At 43.3% G+C, this 25024-nt stretch overlaps 1 protein-coding gene across 1 annotated transcript; it reads left to right on the forward strand.

The window, feature by feature from the left end:
* The first annotated feature begins 701 nt into the window (after positions 1-701).
* On the forward strand, positions 702-24983 carry msrab (methionine sulfoxide reductase Ab). Its single transcript, XM_077621547.1, has 6 exons — positions 702-1618; positions 4875-4943; positions 5023-5142; positions 6818-6922; positions 16523-16629; positions 24088-24983. The coding sequence occupies exons 1-6, from the start codon at positions 1480-1482 to the stop codon at positions 24259-24261; spliced, it is 714 nt and encodes a 237-aa protein (XP_077477673.1). The 5' UTR covers positions 702-1479; the 3' UTR covers positions 24262-24983.
* The last annotated feature ends 41 nt before the right edge of the window (positions 24984-25024 follow it).

Genomic DNA, 25024 nt, shown 5'->3' on the forward strand with positions numbered 1-25024 from the left:
TTAGTGTTCAACCAGCTTACTATGCAACTTTTAGGGATGTAAGAGGGGTAATGGGAGTACCCAGAGAAAACCCATTGAACCTCCACCCATGAAGGTCTGTGAGGCTGATGCACTTTGTGAAAGGACCACCTATTTGTCTACTGTACTAGACACTAATGGTCGTCTTCTGATTATGAAAGGTCATTTTTCAAACTTCTTTAACTCATTTGCAACATGGGGGACAATCTGTGCACAGACAGACTGCATAGGGGCCACTGTAACTGGTTGCACACCGTCATGCTGCAGACAGCCAGATATTGTCAAGGTAATGTTTGCATCCCCTCCACGGCCTCCCACCCATTTTCTCATTCTCCCGACACCCCCAATCATCCTGCATCAACAGGCAGGTGAACCTGCCGTTTGGTTCATCTCTTTCTCCATTTCCTGCTCTCTTTCTTTCTGCCCGACACCCCCCCTGCTCTATTTCCATTCGTGCGCTTGCGCTCCCCACGTGTCGGGGTAATTACCTGGCATTTGCATTGCAAAGTCGCCCGTGCCGCCCTCAGCTCCTCCGCAGGTGATTGAGCTTCATTTCCCAACCAGATAAGAGAGTCAGGAAGAGGAAGAGAGGGAGTTTTAAAAAGAAGAGACAGATAAAGAATTGCAGCACGGTGTGATGTTATTCTTACGCGCACTACACGCGCGGGAACGGGAACAACATCTTGATTTCTTCGTTACTTGTAGAGCATATAAGAAAAGACATTAGGTTCCCACCCAGAAATAATCACTCTTATTACCATCAGATTGATTTACAATGTTGTGCAACAGCTATTGTACCGCAAACTGATTTTTGTCTGTTACTTCACGTATCCCAAAATCGGGATGACGAAAGAAAGCAAAAAAACGTCACCCAATGGAATGAGAGCTAAATTGGTGGATTCAAATGTGTTAAAATGAATTTATCATTGAATAAAGTGAGAACATTGTCATTATCTCTGATGGAATGGTTAGAGGTTTTAATATGACTATCGATGCGCATCTGATAGCAATGTTACAGCAAATTAAACTTAACCAGCTAAATAGCTTGTTTACACACGATTTGCCATATTTGCATTACTCAGGATCCCTCTGCCATTTATTCTGCATGTGTTTTAATAAGCCATTATTCCCCTTTCCGGATTAACGCCTCCGAAACGGCAAAAAAAGCCACTACGGCAGGCCGCGCTCCAACCTGAGAGGCCTCTGAGCACTGTGGAGTGGCGCGAGCTCATTTGCATGCACGCCACTGCTGATATTTATTTAAATTTAATTTCATTCCCGCACGTGGTGTGGCTAGGCTTTTGTGCCAGAGTCATATTAACCCCTTGACTAGTTATTATGCGGTGCACGGCGTAGCCCACGCGCCATGAATATTCATGTGTGTGGCGTTTTCCAAAGCACCCACCCCACCTATTCCCCAACCCCTTCCTTCGCACCTTCTTGCTGTGGTGACTCGCAAGTATGCCACACTCAGCCATTTGGCTCTCCCTTCCTCCTTTCCCGTGGTGTCCGCTGAGCCTGGAGATCATGTCATATAAGACGCAGATGCCTAGCAAGGAGGGCGCCCTCGTCGGACGAAAGGAGAAAATGACTGTCGCAGGTAATTGATGTCATGTCAAGGTGAGATATAATTGCTGGCCTTGTCTTGCACCTCAACTCTGGCAGCCTGACACTTTGCATCAGCCTATTACTACTAGAAATTCAAACACAGGAGTGGGTGATAAAATGCAACACTTCAGCCAATGTTCCCTCTAATTTTTTGTTTGTCTGGGCAGAAAGTACCGGTGTGAGCAACATCTTCATTGCTCGCTATGGGCACACACCAATATCACACCTGCCATAAGCAGGTGCATATCTACTACACATAAATGATTTAGTAATAATAAAATGTAATGATTAATATCTATGAATGGGCGGCCTGGCGGATGAGTGGTTCGCGCGTCGTCCTCACAGCTAAAAAAATGGGATTTTATTTTGTGCGCTCCATATGATTTGCTGTGCGCAGAGAAGACGAGAGTAGTGTGCAATTGCGCACGCGCGCAGCTTAGAGGGAACATTGACTTCAGCCAAAACCGAGCTTCAATGGAGCAAATTTCATTTGTCTGAGGCTATGGTACCGTTGATGAAGCGAGTTATTTTTCTCCTGAGAATTCAAGTCAACTCATGTACTGTACGATATAGATATTAATTTAGAGTTCAAGTAGTGTAGATGATATCGGGTGATCTTTCTTCTTTGGGAAATTTGTTTCACGTCAGTACAGAATAACATCGAACATTTTGTTTTGTTTGACTGTGCTATTGGTCACCTGCCCCACTTCTTGCCAAAGTGCATCATGGGACGATGGGTCCAGAGCGCCCATCTGGGCATTACGCGCATGAAAGCTCCGCCCCGTCGTAAGTTCCTGCTCCGTCTGTCCAAGCAGCTCGGAGACACCGCATGGCACAAATCTGTTCCACCCCCTTTTCACGGCAGGAGAGATTGAGGGGGATCTTCATTTGTTTGAGTGCGGCCCTTGTTGGAAATTGTGGATTGCACGTTTGGTCCATTATAGCTTCCTGTACATGTGTGACCCTTCCTCTTTAAAATGAAAAGGCTGTTTCGTTAAAAATGCTCCTTATTCCCTCTCTTCATCCCACCCTGTGTTTCTTCCCAACTGTCTTTCCAATGTACTCACTGACCTTGGCGCGAACGATCCAGTGGCAGATTGCAACATGGTAGGGGCACACCTGCTATTATTTTCAGCCAGTGCGGTATAGACTGCCAATATTTCTTCCTAACAGGAAAGCAGGAACGGTGGGTGTCAGCTGACTAGTATCAATCTCGCTGTGATGTGTTTCACCACAACTCCTAATAGCTTCTTCATGGTGGAAATGGATTAGAAAATCAGACGTCCTATGTATAAACAATAGGTGGATGAAAAAGACACTAAAAAAGGAACAGAAATTCTTAGTAATTCTACAATTTATTTTGGGAGCGTGAACAATTTTAATTCAAAAGGAACCAAAGGCTTTATCGTCAATCATCTTTCGGATAGCGGAGTTGAAAAGACATGCCGTTATCGCATAATACCGTCACCAGCAGTGAAGTGGTGGTCTCCAAGAGCCAATGGGCTTGGAGTGTCCTTCGAACTTTCTCCAAATATCATTGGCTCCCTAACTCTTGATTAGATAAGTTGATATGCCACCAAATTAGGTATTGTTCCCTGTCCTTGATTGACATATAGTCACTTTACACCTCTGAAATGTTAACAGAAATTTCAGGTCTTCTTCGTCAAAGTTAAGAAAACTTTATAAATTGTAACGCTTGACAAATGAGCCTTAACAGTGAGCCACAGCTACAATGTTTTGTTCATTTGCCTGTTCCCATTCTTGGACCACCGCCCCACCAGTCTTGCCTCCCCTCCCCTGTTTACCCTTTCTTCTGCTCACCCGCTTCCCATTCTCCCATAAAACCAGGGTAGTTGGCACCAGTATAAAGCTTTAGCCTCCTCCGACGACTCGTGCCTAGCTTGCTGCCAACCTGAGTGAAGCAGGGAAGAAGAGTGGCGAGTGGGAGGGAATAGCGAGAGCAAAAAAAGGAGGAATGGATTTTTTGGGGGGTGGGGAGACTGGGGGACAAAACTTTCTGCATTCTGGAAATCGGCCTTGACCTCACAGATTACAGCATTCAGAGATAATGCCCTTTTCATGTTTCACCACTTGGACTGTGCATTTTAAGAACGACATGGATCACAGTTAAAACCAGGGGCTAATAATAGCCAAATGACCTATGAGATTTGGTCATCTGGACTGGTAGTGTGCTGGCCTTTTTCGCCGCCTATGTGGTCTTTAGTAGTTTTTATTGCAATGCAATCCAGTTTGCCGAGTGTCATTGTGAGACAAGACAAACAAGTGTCTTCATTTTTTAAAGATTAAAAACAACAAGGAAATGAACAATTGGATTGGTCTGATTTGACTTTGTTTGCATTCAGGTCATTGTCACACATCAAGTCGCTTTAAGCAGCTCGAGAGCTATCTGGAGTTGACCTCAGAGCAACCATCCATTATTGGTGTGTGCCTAAGACCTTAGTGTACCCATTGGCCTGTTTATCTGCAGACTAATATTAGTGGTTGCTGTACCAACCAGCCTTGCTTAGCAGAGATTTACACGATAAGTCACCTCAGTCTTCTTAGCCAAGTCTAATCCTTTTTGCACATCTGTGGGCTACTCCTACGTCACATGCACTTCTACTTTGGTGGCACACACTGACTTCATTTCTAGCAAGCTAAATCCATGTAGCAATGCTATATTTATTGTGACAGCTTACTCTTGAATTGACATGTTTGCAATCGTATTGATGATAGGATCACTTGATTTGCAGAAATGTGAAACATACATTTTTGTTGCAAAACTTGCATGACAGATATAGAATGAAACATACATTTTTGTTGCAAAACTTGCATGACAGATATAGAATTTTATTTTCCCAGCGTGTTCTCCTTGATCAACTATTACATTTTCCTTAATTGCTGGATTGGTCACCAGGTTTGCATGGATGTCATGAAAAAGGTTCCTATCAAAAGACAGTGAATTCAAAATTGCCCTCAAAATCCACATTTATCATGCTGATTCAAGTGGCGTCTTTCATGACTCTCCAACCAAGATCTAAAATTGCTGAATTAAGTGAAGTGATTCATGTGAATGGAATCTCGCACCTCTGTTGCATACCCTTCATAATATGCACTATTAAGGAGTCATTCCATACCAAGGCGATGACCAGGATAGCTATGACAACACAAATGTAATAGGCCTTTTGCGTGCATACTGTTGTATACGCTGTATATCCATTTTAATTGTTCAATTTTATTTTTCACAGACAAGCATGCGGTCAACGGTAATACAACTGTGGAACCCTTTCCAGAAGGGATGGAGACAATCATGTTTGGTAAGTGGTTCAATCAGTTTTTTTTCTTTTTTACAGTCAGTAATGGATTGACTGGTGTCACACTGATATTCTTGTGCAGGTATGGGTTGTTTCTGGGGTGCTGAGAAGCTTTTCTGGAGAGTTGCTGGGGTCTTCTCCACCCAGGTGGGCTACGCCGGTGGCTTTACACCCAACCCCTTCTATGAAGAGATCTGTTCAGGTACAACTTAACCCCTTGATGTCTTGTTACTGATGAATTTCAAGCTGAATTCCTTCTGAAGAGTTCAATGGCGAGACACCTCGCCGCTTTTTGATCCATCGTTGGGTACGATGCACCAAAAAAGTACACCAGTCGGACTCATTATAGCTCTGGCGTCGTCTCTCCGCCTTCCCTTCATCTGCAGGCAAACTCAGAACGCACTGCTCCAGATGGGCTGCATATACCAATCCCCCCACACTTACCCACCCACCTCCTCCTTCTTCTACCATCCCCACCCACCCATGACCTACTTGTACGGATTGGGCTTCGTTCTTAGCTCTACTGCGGCGTTTTTCAGCAGAGGTTAGCGCGTATGAAGCGACATCAGTGGGCTCAGTTCCTTGAGATTGTGATTTGGCATAGGGTTAAATTTAAGAAACTTTAAACATTCCGGTTCGCTGTGTGTGTGTGTGTGTGTCTGTTTATCTGTGTTTTTTTTTTCTTTTTCCCCATCAAGATTCTAACAGATCTATGTAGGGCATTGATGTATAATTCAATTGAATATGTGTGGCTCTATCTGGTGGGTTTTAATTATAAACTCCTATGCTTTTTGAACAAAATGGAAAGCAAAGACTTGATGGTGGGCAAAGCAGAATCGGACACGGAAAGGACGAGGATGACGCTTTGGGCTTTAGCTGGCACAAATTCTGAGCAAAAGCCCTTCAAGGGATTGTGAATCAGCTATAGGATGGAGCTGTGTGACAGATAGAGCTTGAGGGGGAGGGCGAGAATAAACTTTCCGACGGGAAAGAACATCCGAAGGAAAGAACGGCTGGAAGAAAAAGGTGCGGGCGTCGCTCCATTGGCCGTGACGGAGCGGAACGTCGGCCACGGCATCGCGGTGAAGAGCTGTCAGCGCTACGGTGTCCGACGGTCAAAGAGACAGGCAAGGCTGATGGAAGCGCAAGTGAAACTACGTACATAAGGATTAAAGGGCAGACTGAAGAGTGGTAATGTGACAAAAGACGTTAAGTCGCAGTCATGGAATGCATTTCTGATTAGGCGCCCTAGCAGCAGGCAGTGCAGAGGCCCTCTCGAAATTATTTGAGTCTTTCTACATGAGCAAAAAACTCCTCCGATCTGCAATTTTGCAGTAACTATTCCGAAGACATTATTCCGTTTGGTCCATATTATATCACATTTTAGATGTAACTTTACAAAGGTGGTCAGAGAAGAGAGAATGTGACACGTTAAGAATATGAAGGCATATGAATTAAGATTGAGAACACGTTTGCGCTCAGCTCCAACAGCGTTGCAACAAAAAGAAGTGAGTGGTAAAGACTCTGTTCGATAGTTTGAAAGGGGAGAAAAAAGTTTTGACTGCAGGGGGCTGAGAAGACAGGATACTTTGTCAAAGTCATAGCGGCTTCCAACCCGACGCCTGCCTCCCTCAAGGCGTTATTTCGCACCTGCCTTGTACAGTTGGCTCGGATTGAACGCTTCATTTAGCCCTTCGGTGCAGTATGTTTGGACAGGTGTGAATGCGGCGATCACACACGGCTGATCAAAACACCCGGGCCTACACTTTATTGAGTAGAGACGCTCTTGATACGGCGACAAAAAAAACTTGTTACCTGACGTGCAACGTACTGTCCATTTTATGAGGTTTACTAACAATCGAGATACTGTCCTGCAGGTCTGACTGGGCACACTGAGGTTGTTAGAGTGGTTTTCTCTCCCAAAGACATTGATCTGGAGGTGCTGTTGCAACGCTTCTGGGAGAACCACGATCCGACGCAAGGTAGGAGCGCTCGCACGTACTCGCACAACCCGCTCAAAAGGGTTGACTATCGAGCTTGAGGTATAACCCAAAGGGGACAGGGTAAGGATGTATTGGAGCAGAAGGATGCAGCCCGGACGTGTACGTTTTGTTAGTGGTGGGGGGAGGAAGGGTGGAGGGTCTCATGGGTCTAAGTCAATGGCAGACAGAGTTAATGTGTCTGACATCCAGCCATCCATGGAAAGTCATGCCAGTGTGGTGCGTTATTGACGCACGGCCCTCCTAATACAGTCGCACATTAAGATGCTTGTTTCAAGTTGTGTAACATATCACCTAAAGTCAATATCAAATATACATATGTAGATCTATAGCTTAATTGGAGCTTGTATTTTACTCATATTGTACATCAAATTATCCCCACTGATGTGAAGTGATCAAATCCTTTAAAACTTATATTCATATGTTAGTTGTTTGAAAAATAAAAACATTTATTTAGAAATATATTTACAAATTCAGAATAAAATGGGTTATTTACAAAATGTGTTAGGTACTTTTACAGGTTGCAAAAAGGAGATACACAAACTAGTTTCAAGTGTATTTCTTTAATTCTAAACAGGAAAATTGTACTTAGCAGTTCACTAATTTTGCACAAAAGAAATTGAAATTTCAGCATTAAAACTCTTATTATGGGGAATTGGCCAATTGAGTTAGTCAGTTATTTATTTTTATTATTGTTTCATTTTGTTTATTGTCAATTTCCATTTCATATATTAGCAGCACATTTCTCCCCTGATTAGGATGTTAGAACCAAACTCCAAAATTGCAGAATTAGAGGTAAAAATGGTGATGTAAGAACATGACTACATCATGATGGCGCTTGGATGAGCAAGAAAAGGAAGTGAGAGGACAGGCAAAGAGCTGCGAACTCTGCTCACTCACATGGAATGGAAGGCAAAATGAAGGTTGAGGGTGTATGACAAGTTAGGAGGAGGCCAATCAAAGATTTATAGGCAGGCTTGCCACCACTGTGCACGCGTATATGGACGCACACACACGCCGCATGGACTCAGTGACATTACTTTAGTCAATGACGTCATTTTTTGCACCAGTCATTTTTGAACTTGCATCTTCAGCGTGACCTAAATAAAGCGGCACTTTAACTTTTGTCCTGTATTCAAACACAGGCGCGAGTAAGTATACAATGCTTTTTGGAGGGCCATCCCACTCCCCAGGCTCGAATATAGTTGGAAATTTGTGTGAGGATCCAGAGGGGCCTATCCGTACCACTTTATGTACTTTTTCTAAAAAGTAGAGTTGTGCCTCCAGCATGAAAAAATAATGCTTTCTTACAATGGTCTGTCTGTTTTGTAGCGACTAATGCATCGAGTCTTGGCATTCATAATGCGTTGCATTTACCTGAGGCTGAAAAGTGGGGAAACGAAGGGGTCGTCAAGGTCATCCCAAAAGCAATGGAGCTACAGTGGCGCTGTAGGTCGAGTTATGTGTCAGTACCGTGGGCAAAAACGTACCAAGGGGGCCGTGGCGAGTAGTCAAGCGTTTCCCCTGACTCACAGCCCTGTCTTCCTCTCATGTTTTATTTACAGCCTGCGCCGGTTGTTGTCTATGCACTCCATGCCACGGTTAAGAACACATCCATAATAAGTGCACATTTTTAGATTTTCCCTAACATCCTTTGCGCATCTCTGCCGTTATTACCACCCGACTCGTTCGCCACACTACCACTGATTCGGAGTTCACATGCAGCTAAAAAAAAAAAAAAAAGGAAAAACCTTTGATTTGACAAATGTGGCGTGATGTGGCCCGCTGGCTGTACCTTCACGCGTGCTTAAACTCCAATTTATTCCGTCCACCTTACGGTGATGCACAAGAGAATGGCGGCGTGGAGGAAGTTCATCACTTTTATGGAGAGGGACAGGAGTTTTGGGGGTGCAGGCGGGGGGCGGTCGTGGTAGTCCACCCTTGCATACTTTGTTGGCATCGGCTGTCACGTATGGATGCATGTAACGCTCGTTTCGAGATGTGCGCCGCTCCGGTTCTCTTCAGTTCAAAGGGGTTTAGTCCCGACAACGTGATGTCGGGGCTCGCGGCGGATCCGCCAATCCCGGGCCGGATAGCAACATTAGCAGCCAATCAGAAACTCCCAGCAGCCTTTGCCGTGTGCCCTCTTTCCATATTCAGCAACACTAGTCTCAATCTGCTGGCTTTTCTGGGATGTTGCATAAAGACGAGTCACCCCACCCCCCCATAAAAAGAAAAAATTCAAAGCGCACTTATGTCTTGCGTTATGACAACTCTTCAATAATGCAACCTCACACATGAGCGCACGATGACAAACTCCTAAAAGTGACATCGGCGTGTCAGAGTGCAAAGATGGCGGGGGCAAGAAACACCGTTTGATATTTGTTGATACGCTTTTTATGCATACGGCTGCCAACTTATTCCATTTTTAATTGCTGATGCACTCACATCGGTTTATGGGAGGCCCTGGTCTACCCCCTCCCCCCCCAAAGGAACTTCTTTTCTTGTTGCTCCAACATATCGCATCCTCCCATTTGCGTAAGCCACCACATTTAGCTTACTATTCCCTTAACCCAAGCAAACATGTTCCAGTTCTTTTTTTCCCAACGTATGCCTGTGCTCGCAGCGCAAGCTATCCACGTTCTCACCTGCCCCCTTTCCTTCTTTGCGGCGGGCCCGCGAGGCAAGCGACCGAGTGAACGTGCGGCCCGTCAGCACATCCGCAGAGCAGCGCAGTGAGTCGACTCGACGGTTCCCCGAGGCCATCCGCTCACCACATAAACACTCTCGCATCCCCTCGCTCTTCTTTTATCTCTTAGTCACTCTCTCCTCCCAGCTCCTCATCCAAGCCCCCCACAACATTATCCCCGCTCTTTCTCGGCTCCCCTCCTCCACCCCGCCGCTGTTCATCCTAACAAGCAAGGCCTTTTACCCCCCCATCTTCATTTTTGTCTCCTTTCTTCTGTTTTTTGAGGGCACGTACTATTTATGATATGACTTACTGATTCTGCCTCAGTGATACTTAGTTGCTGTCTTTTTAAATCTTAGGCACTGTGCGCCACAGTTACATAAAATTAACCAAACAATAAATATACATTTATGAGAAGGCGTCATTGCACTTTGGAAATGTTGCTAGGGTAATTTCACATGTATAGTACGCCTCCCCCAAAATCCTACTTCAGAAGCATTTTTTTTGTGCTCATGTACTCGAAAGTGAGATGTTCTAAAACATCCATAGAATCCAAAATGAGTTCATATTATCAGTCTGATATTTTCAGAGTTTTAAATAGGCATGATTAGATGTAACCAGTAGAGTTTTGGTGACAATCAATGTCTCATTTTTTTAATTTTTATTTAATGTGTATGTAAGAGCAGAACGTGCAAACTCCACTGAGGAAGGTTGGAATTTATTCGGGATTGAACCCTCGATCTCTGAATTTGGAGGCAGACGTGCTAACCACCAGTTCACCTAGTCAACCTTTTTTCATAGAAGTAAAAAAAAATCATATTGACAATTGGGACCAAATGTGCATTCAAGCTTGTTTTCTACATTGGTTCCAGGTTGAATGATGCATGCAGGATTTTTCCTGGTAGATGTTCTTCATTGCAAAGTCAATTGTGCCAATGTTTGCTGAGGTTCCCTGAATACTGCATGAAATCCAAAGACAAATTTAGACCTATCCCTCTGGGTACAGATCATCAAAATGTACGCCGATCCTTGAAAAGGTGGAAAAGAAGAAATTTCAAAATTAGGACGTTAATTGCCTATGCAGATAACAAACAAGGATGTTAATTATAATGTAGGATTATGAGAACATGGTGTCAATGGAGCTGCAAAAAATGACAATGTAAACACTGAACATAACATTAATCAGACAACATGCTAAGGGGTAAATGTGGGTCTGGAGAATCATCACTTAGACCACCAACAAAGTGTTTTATCTATATTTATCGAGGACACGTGTCATTGTTTTGATGGCTGACAACATACTCTAAAAGTGATGACAATTACCCCTTTCGTTTTGGATTTCTTAAGTTGTATATTTTTTAAGTTGCACCTGCAAAATGAAAAAAAAAACATTAAGTTTCGGCTATTGTTATTGTATGAATAGGGTCCAATCCCAAAATAGAGCCCAATCCGCCCATCTGCTAAATCATACTGGTGGTCCTTACGCTCCCGACAAATGAGCATGAATATTCCCCAATAATCATATCTTCACCCCAGCTGGCTGCGACACACGCCAATTCCCTTTTGGGGGTTCCTCCCGTGTCGCCTTGTGTCGAGTCACCATATCACCTCATTTTAGGGGAGTCTTCCCCCACCTTCTTAAAAAAAAGAAAAGAAAAAGAACCCCCACAGGAGATCACCTTGAACTCTGACCTTGACCCTTGGCACCCCCATACTATTCCCCCACATGGTGTGCTCATTACCAGGTGTCACTTATTACACCCTGCCGCACGTATGACGGCCATAATTTATGGAGATTGCCCGGCTCGTGTGCATATGGGTGTGTGTGCTTCTTTTGCGTGTCCTTATGATTAAAGCATCTATTTGGAAGTTGACAAACAACGTCAAAAAATGACTCATTAGTGCACTATTAATGTACTTTGCTGCAATATATAGGATACATATGCACGGAGATAAATAGGTATAATAAAATAGCAGGTACAGTATGAACATTTTGATGAGAAAAAGGTCAAATTACTTTAACAGTAACAGTTTTGGCAGTTGGCTCCATATAAGTGTGCTTTTTATGCCCATAAAGAAAACAGAAACCTCCTAAGCGTGGTAGCTTAACAACTACTGATAATTAACACGTTTGTTGTTTTGCACATTAAGATTTACGAGGCATCAACGTGTTATATAAACAATCAAAATGATTTTAAACACAGGAATTGGATTTCTGGAAAGCTTTTCAGTGTCACGTGACCATTGAAAAATGAGATTCGCCTTTTGATATATTCGAGTAAGTCTTTTGTATGCGCGCCGTACCAAATATTCCGAATCTAAAAAGGAATGAATATTAAAACTTACATATGCAGCAATGCACTACAGCAGGGGTCGGCAAAATATTCTACAAAGGGCCGCAGTGGGTGCGGGTTTTCATTCGAACTCATAGAGAGGGTACATTTTCACCAAACTGGGGTCCTACAAGTGCAATCAGTAGATTGCAGTCAGGCGTGTGCGGTCGATTGATCGCCGGTCTTTTGGTCGCCGTCTTTTGGTCGCTGGTCTTTTGGTCGCGGTCTTTTGGTCGCCCCGACCGCGACAACGGGCGACCAAAAGACCGGCGACCAAAAGACCGGCGACCAATCGACCGCACACGCCTGAGGTACACGATCAATTGGTGGCTGGTATTTAGGGTATTTGAGCAACGATTTAAATGGTAATTACACTGACCTTCCGGGCGACCAAAAGACCGGCGACCAAAAGATCGGCGACCAAAAGACCGGCGACCAATCGACCGTGTACCGCAGTCAGGTGCTTCTTGTTTTCTGCAGAAATCTCATTGGTTAAACTGTCTGTACTGGATCGGTTGGAACAAAAACCGACCCTCGAGGACCCCTGCACTATAGATTCTATGTGTTCAAAATATCAATGAGTGCTTAATCATTATTGTAATATATTTCCAAATCTCCCACAGCCATGTAACAGTAAATTGTATTTTTTATTTTTTTGGATGCTGTGTGTGACTTTTTGGACTCTTTTGAGTAGCACAAAAATAATGTTGTAGATTGGCTAGAGCTAAAAATAAAAGTGAAAGGGTCACTGACAGCATGCCTAGAACCATGAAGTCACGTTTGAGAGCCCCCGTTGTGGAAAAGGCACGCGAGCACCAACAGTGATCATGATGTGGACTTACATTTCATTCCTTCTACCACACTCACACACACACCAAACAATATTCAGTCAACCAGGCAACACTGTACACGTTATATGTTATCATACATTGGATCCCTTTAAGGATAGGCTGTACATGCAAAGGCACATTTGTGTGTACGCACGTGCATCCACCAGGGATGCTCTTACCATCCCGAACTCTGCCTCTGTCTCCAGCGCATCAGCGGCGGCTTACATAAGATGAGGGCAAAAATAGCAGCTGAGAGCGAAGCGCCAGTGAGAGAGGGATAGAGAGGACTGCGCTGGCACGCACACACAGTCGTAGCGGGACCGCAGGGCACGCCACAACCTACTAGCACGAACGCACCACTACCAAAGAAAAATAAAAATAAAGGGATGGTTGATTGCATTTGTCCCGAACATTTGATGGCGGAATAGAATTGGCCTTTATAAGTCACTCAAATGTTGATATTATACCAGCACACACAAACTATATTGAAGACTCAAACATGTATTTAGAAGCTAGTTTTCAGTAAGTACAATTTATTTTGTGTTCAAATTGCAGGACTTTTAGACATTGCAGTTTTATGCAAGTGCACTATGACACTGCTCTCTATTGGCATGATTTTCTTGAATAGACTCAGACAGAATACAAAAAAAAATGTTTGTCAAACAAAGTTTAGAGCGGAGAAGAAACTTGGCACAATTATCGGAATAGGAATATATTTTAAAAGTTTTCAGTTTTGAATAGGCATGATTAGATGTAACTAACAGAGTTTCGGTGAAAATCGATGGCTCATTTTTTAAGCCATATTCATTTTTATTCAATGTCTATGTATAAGCAGAACGTGCAAACTCCACTGAAGAAGGTTGGAATTCATTGGGGATTGAACCCTCGCTCTTTGAACTTGGAGGCAGACGTGCTAACCACTAGTTCACCTAGTCAACCTTTTTCAAAAAATCATATTGACAATTGGGACCAAATGTGCATTCAAGCTTGTTTTCTTACAAGTGCACTATGACACTGCTTTTTAGGGGCATGATTTTCTTGAATAGACTCAGACAGAATACAAAAAAATGTTTGTCAAACAAAGTTTAGAGCATAGAACAAAACTTTTCACAATTATCAGAATAGGAATATATTTAAAAAGTTCATTTTTCAAGTACAAGATAATGTATAAACAACATATAGTGGATGTGAACACAGGCGACAAAGTTGTCCGGGTGGGATTTGGTCCGACTCCAAAACCAATTGATCTCTTGCCTGGTTGTGATCCCTGTTGCAACACTAGATGTGACATCAAGCTGAAGTTCTTCCACTAGGGTCCAATTTTCTCAAGTCTTTTGTAAACAGTGGCATACTGCGTGATTTACACAGGCTGAACAACCAAAGTCACGATGTTAAACAAATATATTTTCCTAAAGTGTCTCTGTTAATGGCACTTTTCTGTGGTGTGTAAAATTCGTGACACTTTTTCACCGCCTCCAGGCTTTAAAACTGATTCATCCCGTCGAGTTCAAATCTGGAGGTATAGGTGGCGAGTCCTCTAGGTGACCTAAGGTGCAACCACACTAAAACTGAACGGTCCTGGCTTTAACTTGGCTTGACAGCCGTTACGTAAGACGCTCCTTTTTTGCGTTTTTAATTTGCCTCATTGCCAGTCTTCTCTCGTTCTGCATCCGTGTGAGCGCTACCCGGCCCTCTCGGTAATCCAGAGGCAGGAGGAAGGCCGCGGGGACGATACGTGGCGAGATGAGGCTTAGCCCCACTCCGACACTTGTTAGTGCATGAAGGCTCGTTACGTAAAAATACATTGGGGAGGGTTGCGGGTTGGAATAAAAGAGGGTCAACGCAGCATCAGAGACAATAAAAAGAAAGGCGCACCACGCCAGCGCAACAGCGAACGCATCAACAAGGCGGCCTCGTACTTGATCCCCCCCCTCGTCTCCTCTTTTCTGGTTCAAACGTGCACACGCTTTAAAGCGTCGGCAGGAAGTGAGCGAGAGACGGGGCTTTGGGATACGAAAGATTAAAACGCCTGTGAAGGCAAAAGGGAAGGATGGAGATAAACAATGAGAAGCATCTCGAGCCACCGATCCCGGCAGGTTCAAACCGGGAACGCTTGCTCTTCAAGACATCTGTCTGATTTCTGATTCCATTTGTCTGTAAACGCTTTCAAATGGGGCCACTTTGAAAGGCTTTTGTTTTCGAGCACCGCTGCCGTCCCCGTTGGCGGGGGTTAATTCATATTTTCACGGAGTGTAGGTCAGTGACCCCCGCGAGGCGGCGCCATTTGTGCGAGTGGGCACGTGTGACCCCTGGAGCCCCTCCCCTTTTCGGTTCAACCCCCCCATTACCCGTGCTTTCAAAAAGCAAGGCTCTCTCATGCATAATGCAGAGGGAACAGGGAGGCTCTCATTAATAATTACTGCTGCCTTTGACGGCTGGAGAAAATAACGAAGAGGGCTGTTAAAAATGGAGAAAGCGCATGAGAGATGGCTGAGTTGTTTTGGGGGGTGCTTGTGTTTGTTGCCGTTGTGTTTCTTTGAGGATTCAATTCTTTTGGGATTGGTTGTGCAGTTGGAATAATCAAAAGCAAGGCAGGCGCGGTGGGTGGAGCTAAATACTTGCTGCTTTGATTGGCTTGTAACTCCGCTGATGATTGAATAAAGTAGAATCAGGTTTTTTTTTTGGAAATTCTGGGTTCGACAGTAGTAGCACATAATATAAATGTCAAAAGAATTCAACTCCAAAAGCACAGTATAGTAAATTTTACAGCATATTGCTGTTCTGTACACTTTAAACACATTGGAACTTGTTAGACCTCACTGTTCAAATATATTATTCATATTCGACCATACATTTGTTAGAATAAAATAGTAAAGGTTGAAGCAATGTTGTATATTTAACCAAAATGCAAAACCTCAAGTGAGTGCATTAGTTTTAATACATACTATCTCACAATGTAAAGCAGTTATAGATAAAACATTATCAACATGACATAAAGTTTCTGAGGTGAGAGTTTACTCACAAATAACGTATCCCGCTAAATTATCTGATATCACAGACTCGTCTTTGGCCATGTTAAGTATCATCGTGGAAATCTCATTTCTGGGTTTTGACCCCAGTTCCTGGTTTCCGTGGAATAGCTTACATATAACAGAGCTGTCATTTTATTTGGTTTCATTGTATGGCTCTATTATTAGAGCAGGCCAGGCTATATATAATTGTTATCGTAGATACGATACTATAGCTATAGTGGGAAAAGAATTGTGATGTAGATAATGATGTGAACCTTCTGAACTAGAGTGATATTTAATATTGAGAATACTGTCTTGTAATACCAAACAACTATGAAGATAGGCTGGAAGGGCGCATGAATAAAATCACAATATGGAGGAAAATAAAAAGTCTTTCACGGACACCAAAGCGGTTCAGAAACGTCACCTCTGAAGAGCGCGCAATCTTGGCAGCTCTTTGGCCTCCTTTTCCACGCGTACTTTGCCGTGGTCCTCCAAAAATACTATGATGTAAAGCTGATGAAAATGTTGACATTCATGGACAACAAAGAAAATGAACACACAGCCACCTAGATGAGGACGGCGCATAGGTTGAAAGTGATTGCCTAAATACATTTGGCTTTAAGATGTGGGATGATGACATATTTGTGAAAACCTTTTAGATCCAAAGTACGCAGTGATTGTGCCACTTATGCTCGTGTGTGTGTGTGTGTACGCAGGTATGAAGCAGCACGCCGATGTTGGGACTCAGTACCGTTCGGCCATTTACACATCCACCGCCATTCAACAGGAACTTGCTCTGAATAGCAAAGTGGTCTACCAGAAGGTAGGCAGTTTTTTCGTGTGTGGTCGATTGGTCGCCGGTCTTTTGGTTGCCGTCTTTTGGTCGCGGTCTTTTGGTCGCCCCGACCGCGACAAAAAGACGGCGACCAAAAGACTGCCGACCAAAAGACCGACGATCAAAAGACCGGCGACAAAACAAGGTAAAACAACACAGTCTACGCATCAATAAAAGCCAACAATGGCCATGAGCAGTTTCACTGAGCCGACGTGTGAGTGTATAAGAGTTTGTATGTACATGCGGTGTCCCTTTAAGAAGCTACATCAGTCAGGGTCTTAACAAGTTCTCCAACAAAAAACAATAAACGTCCGGGAAATTTGGAGCTTTTCTTTAGCCTAATAATTACTAGGGCATTAAGTATGACTAAATAATAATTCGCAGTTTGCATTTAGGGAATTTGAGCAACGATTTAAATGGTAATTATCACTTACCTTCCGGGCGACCAAAAGACCGTGTACCCAGTTTTTTATTGTGTCAAAATTATCAAAATTATTTCATCAAACCTTTCGGGTAAATCTCACTAGAATGTTTTCAATAGTTTTCCATTGAAGAGTCGAAGGCTGATTGGTGGTGTACTACTAGTAGCTCATTTCCAATCATAAAAATGAGGCATAATGATCTTTTCAATTAAAAGTGTTGAAACAGCAACTTCATTATGCCATAAACATCATCCCTGCTTAAATCAAGTCCCACTTAAATTTTAATATGTAGTTGTTCTGATCCCACTGAGCAAATTTTCCAGGTTTCAAGTGTGCTTGCGGAGCCGTTAAACCTAATGTGTGAAGTTGGCCCATTTATTTGAATAACAATAGAGTGGCTGCCTTTGGAATGGCCACCTCTCTGAGTCGGACGCCATTTAGTTAAGCAAAGCCACCTGTGTTTAGTTGATCGCATCTACGTGCTCATTCTTTACAGGCCTTGAGCTGAAAGAGCGCAAAAGGGCGCTTTAGGTCGTTGAGGTGGCACACGCCGGCACCCCTCCTTTTGTCTGCTCCATCTGTCCGTGGGTCCATCTTGCCGTTGAACCTCCCATCGGCTTGTTCTAAAAGCCATTCAGTTAACAGTCAGGGGGTTGCCAATTACAAACGTGCTTTTTAACTCGGTAGGGTCAGCCGTCACGGGCCAGGGTCAGGGGAAGTGTTTCCATGGCGACAACCTCCCAACCTTGGCCTTGGGCTGGGGTCAGAGGTGAAAGAGGGGTGGCAGGTGAGACAAGGGCGGAGGGAGGTGATTGACGGAAAATTAATAGAGGAAGGTAATGAGATCAGACAGAGGAGAGTGACAACCTATCAGCTGAAAGTGACCCCACTCCCCGCCCCATGCTGGAACAAAAAGTATGTGAACCCAGGTTCGAAAATGTAATCTGATGTCTATCAATTTCCTTAAACTAATAGCATTGCCGTGACATTTTTTTTTTTTTGTTGAAATTCATGACACGGTGTAAAAAGTGCATTCCATTTGATAACCGTTCACACTCTTCAGGCTGCCATCAATAACCTCAATCAAATGCTTTCTGTAGCCGAAGGTCACGTGTACAACAATCAGGATGAATTTGGCCCATTCTTTTTTACAAAAACGCTGCAGTTTAGCAAGTTCCCTGGAATTTATGCTAGAAATAGCTTCCTTATGGTCATGCCACAACCTCTCAATCAGGTTGCAGTCAGGTTTTTATGTTTTTGACCGAAAAATGTATTTAAATACAAAGTGTGCGCTAAGGTTAAAACGGTACACGGTCGATTGGTCGCCGGTCTTTTGGTCGCCGATCTTTTGGTAGCCGGTCTTTTGGTCGCCCGGAAGGTTATTGATAATTACCATTTAAATCGTTGCTCAAATTCCCTAAATACAAACTGCGAATTACTATTTAGTCATACTTAATGCCCTATTAATTATTAGGCTAAAGAAAAGCTCCAATTTTCCCGGACTTTTATTGTTTTTTGTTGGAGAACTTGTTAAGACCCTGACTGACGTAGCTTCTTAAAGTGACAACGCATGTACATACAAACTCTTATGCACTCACACGTCGGCTCAGTGAAACTGCTCATGGTCATTGTTGTTTTACATTGTTTTGTCGCCGGTCTTTTGGTCGTCGGTCTTTTGGTCGTCGGTCTTTTGGTCACCTTTTGGTTGCCCGGACCGCGACAACGGGCGACCAAAAGACCGCGACCAAAAGACCGGCGACCAAAAGACGGCGACCAATCGACCGCACACGGGTTAAAACGTATGGTCCCTTCAGATGATGGATTTTTTGCCTTTAGAAGGTCAGTCCGCAACATATCCCTCATACTGAACGAGGAATCATTGCACATGAGCTGTTGCGCCCTTCATGCTGCTCTATAGCGAGAAATCTAAAGTCCCGTTAATGGAGCGTAGATGCAACAAAAGGCCCTTCATTTGGAGCTTATCGTCTCGTCAGCTCCCTAGTTGACGTCTGAGAGGCTCTAACCTAGTTCCCGCTCACAAAACACACATTTACAAACATCTGACAGCTTCCCCTCTCTCTATGCCACCGACGACGCCACCACTGCTGACACCGCCGATCTGTCAACGACTTCAGTGGCGCCGCAGTTTTCGACTGGGGCTCCGCCGGGAATGTGGATCTGACATGCTCGGAACCAAAATGGTCGCCTTGCCGCATTGACGCCCCCTCGTCTTTCAAAATGGCACTGAGCAACTACAGCGCGTGCCTCCAAAAAGGCCAACCACCCTCTCATCGAAAAAAAAAAAAAAACGCGCCTTCGATGGAGTGGCAAAAACGAGTGGGCGAGGCCAGAGATAAGGAGAAAAAAAAATCCAGACGCACGCTTTCAGACATACATTTTGGCTCAAACCCTTCCAACCCGATGAATAATTAACCCAAATGAAAAGTCTCTTCTGCACGGCTTTCAGTTTCTTAACTTCAGCATTGGGGTTGGTTAGGGAGAGATGGGGGGGGGCTTATTTAAGCATAAGAGTAGGGGAGGGGAGAAGGGGGTTCATCTTATAATGAAATTTGAAATTTGCAGAACATCAAAGGCTTTTTGGAGCAATGCGCCAAGGAGGGAGTGAACCCCCCACACACTCATGTCTCACCCCCTTTTCCAGCTTCCTTCCCTTATACTCATCCTCACCCCACGTCTTCACCCTCCAGGCCCTGGGAGAGGAGCGATGGGAAGGGTTGATTCGAAGGAGGGTAGGGTGGTGCCACCAAAACTGCCTTCTGTATATGTGCAAATGCAAACAATAGCTTTCATCCAGCCAACCTGCATATTGTTTGCGTGTGTATGTGTGTGTGTGTGTGTGTGTGTGTGTGTGTGTGTGTGTGTGTGTGTGTTTGCAAGGCCTCGGAGGGGTGAGTGTACCCTCTGATAAGGCAACTTAATAAGCTTGAAAGATAGAAAGGAGGTTGTGGGGGTTGGAAATGTTTTTTTTTTTTTCCAGGGGGGGTAGAATTGGTGCATTATGTCTGCATTAGTGTTTCAGCCGCACAAGGTCACATGAAGACATTTTTTTAAGTTTCACATGTTGTTTAAGCACGGGCTTTAAAGGGACGACAGAATCTTAAGCGTCGATATCTTTTCCGTCTCCGAATGTGAAAGGCGGCTTCGCGTATCGCAAAATGTACAAGCGCTCGCTGAAGAGTAAAGGAAATGGATGCCTGAATAATGCCGAAAAAAACGGGAGGGGGTAAAGAGACGCGCATACCATCGTGAAATTTCATGTTCTATTTTTTTGACAGCTGAATTTTGCACATCAGCGGCGCAAAGTTTGACTAATCGTAAGCTCGTCTCCTTATTTAACCTGTGTGCATTCGACGTTTGACTATGGCGGCTGATTAGAAGAAAAAAAATGTGTGCTGCTAAAGTCTATAGATAAAATGTCATGCAATTATTTTCTATTTTGCCATTTTCTTTCTGCAATCCAATCCTTTACCACATGAAAAAGCATTATTTAAAGAAGCTCTTTTGTAAAATATTGGAAATAATTCCAGTCGTCACTTAAATAAAAAGACAGCTGAACTCAATCCCTATCAAGATGAACCCAAAAATCTGTGATGTCGCATTTAACGTCTACGTCGGGATTAGACGAAGGCACGATTACATAAATCGGCAAATTGAGGTCAGCCTCATCTTCAAATGTCTTCGCCATGAGTCATCGGGTGTCACAAAGTCTATGTCAAAGCGTGGCCGGCGGCCTTCCGAAGGCAGGCGGGGGAGTCGTGGATATGGAAGATGGCGTCCACACAGTGGGGTATAGGACCCGCGTACATTTCCACTCTAGCCTCCACAACCTCCGCCCTCTCTCGGGGTGTCACATCCTATTTGTGTGGCAGGGGCCCCGTGTCTCTCTGCAAGTGGTGAAAGGGGGGCTCGCTCTGTCTCACCCTCTCTCATTTTTTTTCTCTTTTTCTCGGCTGGAGAACAGGAAGGACTCGACGGCACGAAGTAGCGGTCTGAGCGAGGAGAAACGCGGTTAGAAATACACCCGTTCGACCATGTCGTTGACGGGTGAGCGTTTCCGACAGGCATGGCGGAGGCAACACGCGTACACTCAACTTTGTGCTAAACAATGGAACACGTCAAATTTGTCTTTCTACGTTCTTCCGTAAAAAAGATAAGCGATTCATAGGTATCAAATTAAAAAATACTTGCTATTATATTTTAATTAAAACTACCTTCTAAAAATGACCAGATTTATGGTTAGATTTCCCACATGAAAATGCAGTCTATGACTTAGTCAGTCACAAGGTCACTTTTCCACAATTACATTATTTGCATGTAAAGGTCATACAAGGTCAGCTGCACTTACACACATTCATGACGTTCAAATATGACTATATTTTATTAGGACTCTTTCAGAAATCTTGAACTTGGCGTGTCAAAAAAATTGCTTCTTTTCAGAATTCGGGAGAAGTCGCATTGTTTATCCATGGTTGTCTCATTTCATTATGTCACAAACCTGGCATTTGAGCAAGGGGTGTGTAGACTTTCTACATCCACATGTTAGGAATTTAGGCTGTATTTTAAGCAGTACTTCTGTACTATATTGTCCCTTAGAGAATATATATACATATTTTTTTGCCAATTAAGAAAAAGCAAGAAACAAAACGTAACACCGATGGCCTTTTGAAGTCTCATTATGATGATGTCTCATTATTTGGCATTTTAACCCTACCCCAGGAAGCTCTCCAATTTTTTTTTATTCATTTATGCTGTTTTCAACTACCTGTTCACATCATTTCGATGAATCATCATCCATTGACTCGAGTTCCCAGTGGTGATCATTTTTTGTAGTAAATTATTCTTTGAACTTTTATCAGTATCACAGTTTCACCCACAAGTCTCTCTTGATTTTGTAGCTTTTCTCTTCCAGTTCATGCGCGTGCATAATATTTTTTCTAATAACATCCCAGCGTCGACATCTTGCACGTCAGAATTCGCTTTTGCTGGACAACCTAATTTAAACTCTAACCAATCAAATGCTTATTTGTTCAAAAATGGCCAAATTCATAGCCCATTCTAATTGGTTGGTCAGAGCAAACACCTTTAGTCTAAACTTTATCATTTAATACATTTAATCAGACCCTGTGAGCATGGTGCATATTTCCTTCTAATGAAACATTTTGTACTTTTTTTGCTGTTTTAATGCATTTTATAATATTTAAATTGTTGTGTGCTGATGATTATATTATATGCAAAGTAAGTCAGGTATATCCTGACTGAAGACCCAGCAGTAGTGTTCTTGTAAATTGATTCTGGGTAAATTGAGCCCTGACATTTTCCTTCCATGTCTGCGCACATTCATTCCGTCCTCTCGAGGTTACAACTTGACTTTAACGTGACGTTAATGTACACGCGATTATGCTTCTGTCACGGAAAGCTCTCGACGTCTCCTTCGCGCGGAACGTTTCGCCCTCCGCCGGCTCACCAAATCCACGTCAGGTTAGCTACTACAGTACGCCGCCTTGCATTCTGATTTATAGATATAAAATGGCGGCCGTCTTTTGACTACCGTGGGATGGATGGAGCGTTTGGGAGGCTAGGTGAAGGTGGGGGGTTGGCGTAGCTTGGATGTTGTGCCCCCCCATCCTCCTCATCCTCATGCCTCGAAGGGTTTGCTACCACTGTGGTTCCGTGGTGATGAGTGGTTAATTAGGCCACGGCCAGCCGAGTAGCGCTTGTGCGAGGGTGCCGTTTAATCTAGCACACGCTGCTGTGTCACGCCGCGAAAAAGCCTAAACGTAAAGATCTTTCGATATTTCAGGGTGCTGGGATTTGGTGATTCTGGCGGATTAGAGCCTTCACATTCTAGCAGGCAGATGCTGAGGACTTAGAGGTCAGCTGCTGCCTTGGTCTCTCTGCAGGGTGCACCCCTATTTTGATTTAGTCGACCCTTTGCGGCAATGCCCCCCATATCAGGTACTGTTCTGCCCTCATGTGGTCGACGCTTGATGGCAGTTACAGATCTGGGGTTCATTTTCTGTGCTCCATGGCAAAAATGTCAATGCTCACTAAAGGAACTGACTGTTTTATCTTTTCTTTAAATAAAACAATGCAGGTTTGCACCCTAGAAATTGGGAATTGATCCCAGGATGGAAAATTGTTATGGTCTACTGAATATTCAAATTGAAGTTAGGTTGCTCATTTTGATTTGCCAGTTGCAAAGAGACAATTTTGTCATGTTTCGTCCCCCTCAAAATTCCTCAACATGGACCAAGGCTCAGGATGTATATTGATTGGTTGGAAATTAAATTAAAGTATTACAATCGTTATTTGAGGTATACTTTGTCCAATCTGGACATACAGTACATGTACCCAAATGTTCCATGTTTTTACAGCTACTTATATCTGGAGTGTTGGACATTGGTTCAAGCTACTTGTTGCCAACTTGTGTTTTCGTTTTGCTCGGTAGATGCCCGTTTATTTGACAAAGAAAATCACAAGGCCCACTTCAGTGGGACTTAAAGTGTTTGAAGCTGTTCAAGGTGCTTAGGAAAGTGTAAGCGTCAACATGCTTTTTAAGGAGTCCTCAACAAAGAGAGCGGATGATGCGTAGTCCCACAGCGGGTAAAACACTGCACTACAAAGCGCGCTATGTGCCTTTCAACTGTCACTCAGCAATACCTCTTGCGTGCCCTCGCCTGACATGGAAAGTTCAACATTCTACAATTGTGTGACAGTTAAGAAGTTGTTTTTTGTGTGATAAATACATTCCTTACAACCCAAAGTATGTTGAACCCAGTTCTGTTTACTGGGAAAACTCGCTTAGTGTTTGGTTTAGTGCTTTTTCTGATCTAAAATAGAGTTAAAATGAAATATTTTACACCTCACGCTGTATTCCGCAGACTATTTTGATTGCTGTGGATGGTGTTGAAATCTACGGTGAATTCCACGATTGCGGAATCAACAAGACTAAAGATTTAATGGCGTCACACTTAGTTATATCTGTGTTTTTATGTGTCTACAGGAGTTGGAGGCAAAAGGCCTGGGGCACATCACCACAGAGATTGTTGAGTTGCAGGAGTTTTACTATGCTGAGGACTATCACCAACAGTACCTGAAAAAGCAACCCAGAGGTCAGTGCCGCCCGAAAGGCACCGGCATTTGCTGCCCCATTGGCGGAGTGAAAGAGGAGTCGTAAAGAAAAACCTGTGGAGGAATCCTTAAAGGTTATTTATCTCCTAGTTTTTAGAGAAATAGTCCATTCTACACTATCTTCCTCCCCTAAAACTGTGTTATGGCAATGTGTGAAAAGCATTTTGTAATCATTATTCAAAACATGTGGTGTTAGACTTATGAGAAAAGAAATATATCCTGTAACCCTTAATGTTGACACCCATAGTGCAAAGTAGGAAAAATAAAATGTAATGCTGTTGGAAAGTTACTTAGATTGCAGTAACGTTTTTATCCACGCGATGACGCTGTATAACTGTAAAGAATATTGGCATGAGCTACAGTATGTTGCCTTCATCCAAATGTTTAGTGTATGCATAGTTGCATTTCTAATTATTATATGATACTGTTTAATCATTTATGATGTAGAAATAACTGATTTAGTTTTACCAAGAAGTCTAAATAGGACTTGAAATAGTTTCTTCTAATAATTTAAGACATTTTCACCCTTATCATTTGCCTAAATCCATATATTGCCATTATCCAAATGTTTAGTGTATGCATAGTTGCATTTCTAATTATTATATGATACTGTTTTATCATTTATGATGTAATAACTGATTTTGTTTTACCAAGAAGTATAAATAGGACATGAAATAGTTTCTTCTCATAATTTAAGACATTTTCACCCTTATCATTTGCCTAAATCCAACTTTTGTAAAAAAAAAAAAATGCCACATTGGTTTCTGTGTTGATGAGGTGAATTCCATCCAGCTGTGGATTGCTCGTCA

This window comes from Stigmatopora argus, chromosome 15 (genome assembly GCF_051989625.1).
Source record: "Stigmatopora argus isolate UIUO_Sarg chromosome 15, RoL_Sarg_1.0, whole genome shotgun sequence".
Taxonomy (NCBI): Eukaryota; Metazoa; Chordata; class Actinopteri; order Syngnathiformes; family Syngnathidae; genus Stigmatopora; species Stigmatopora argus.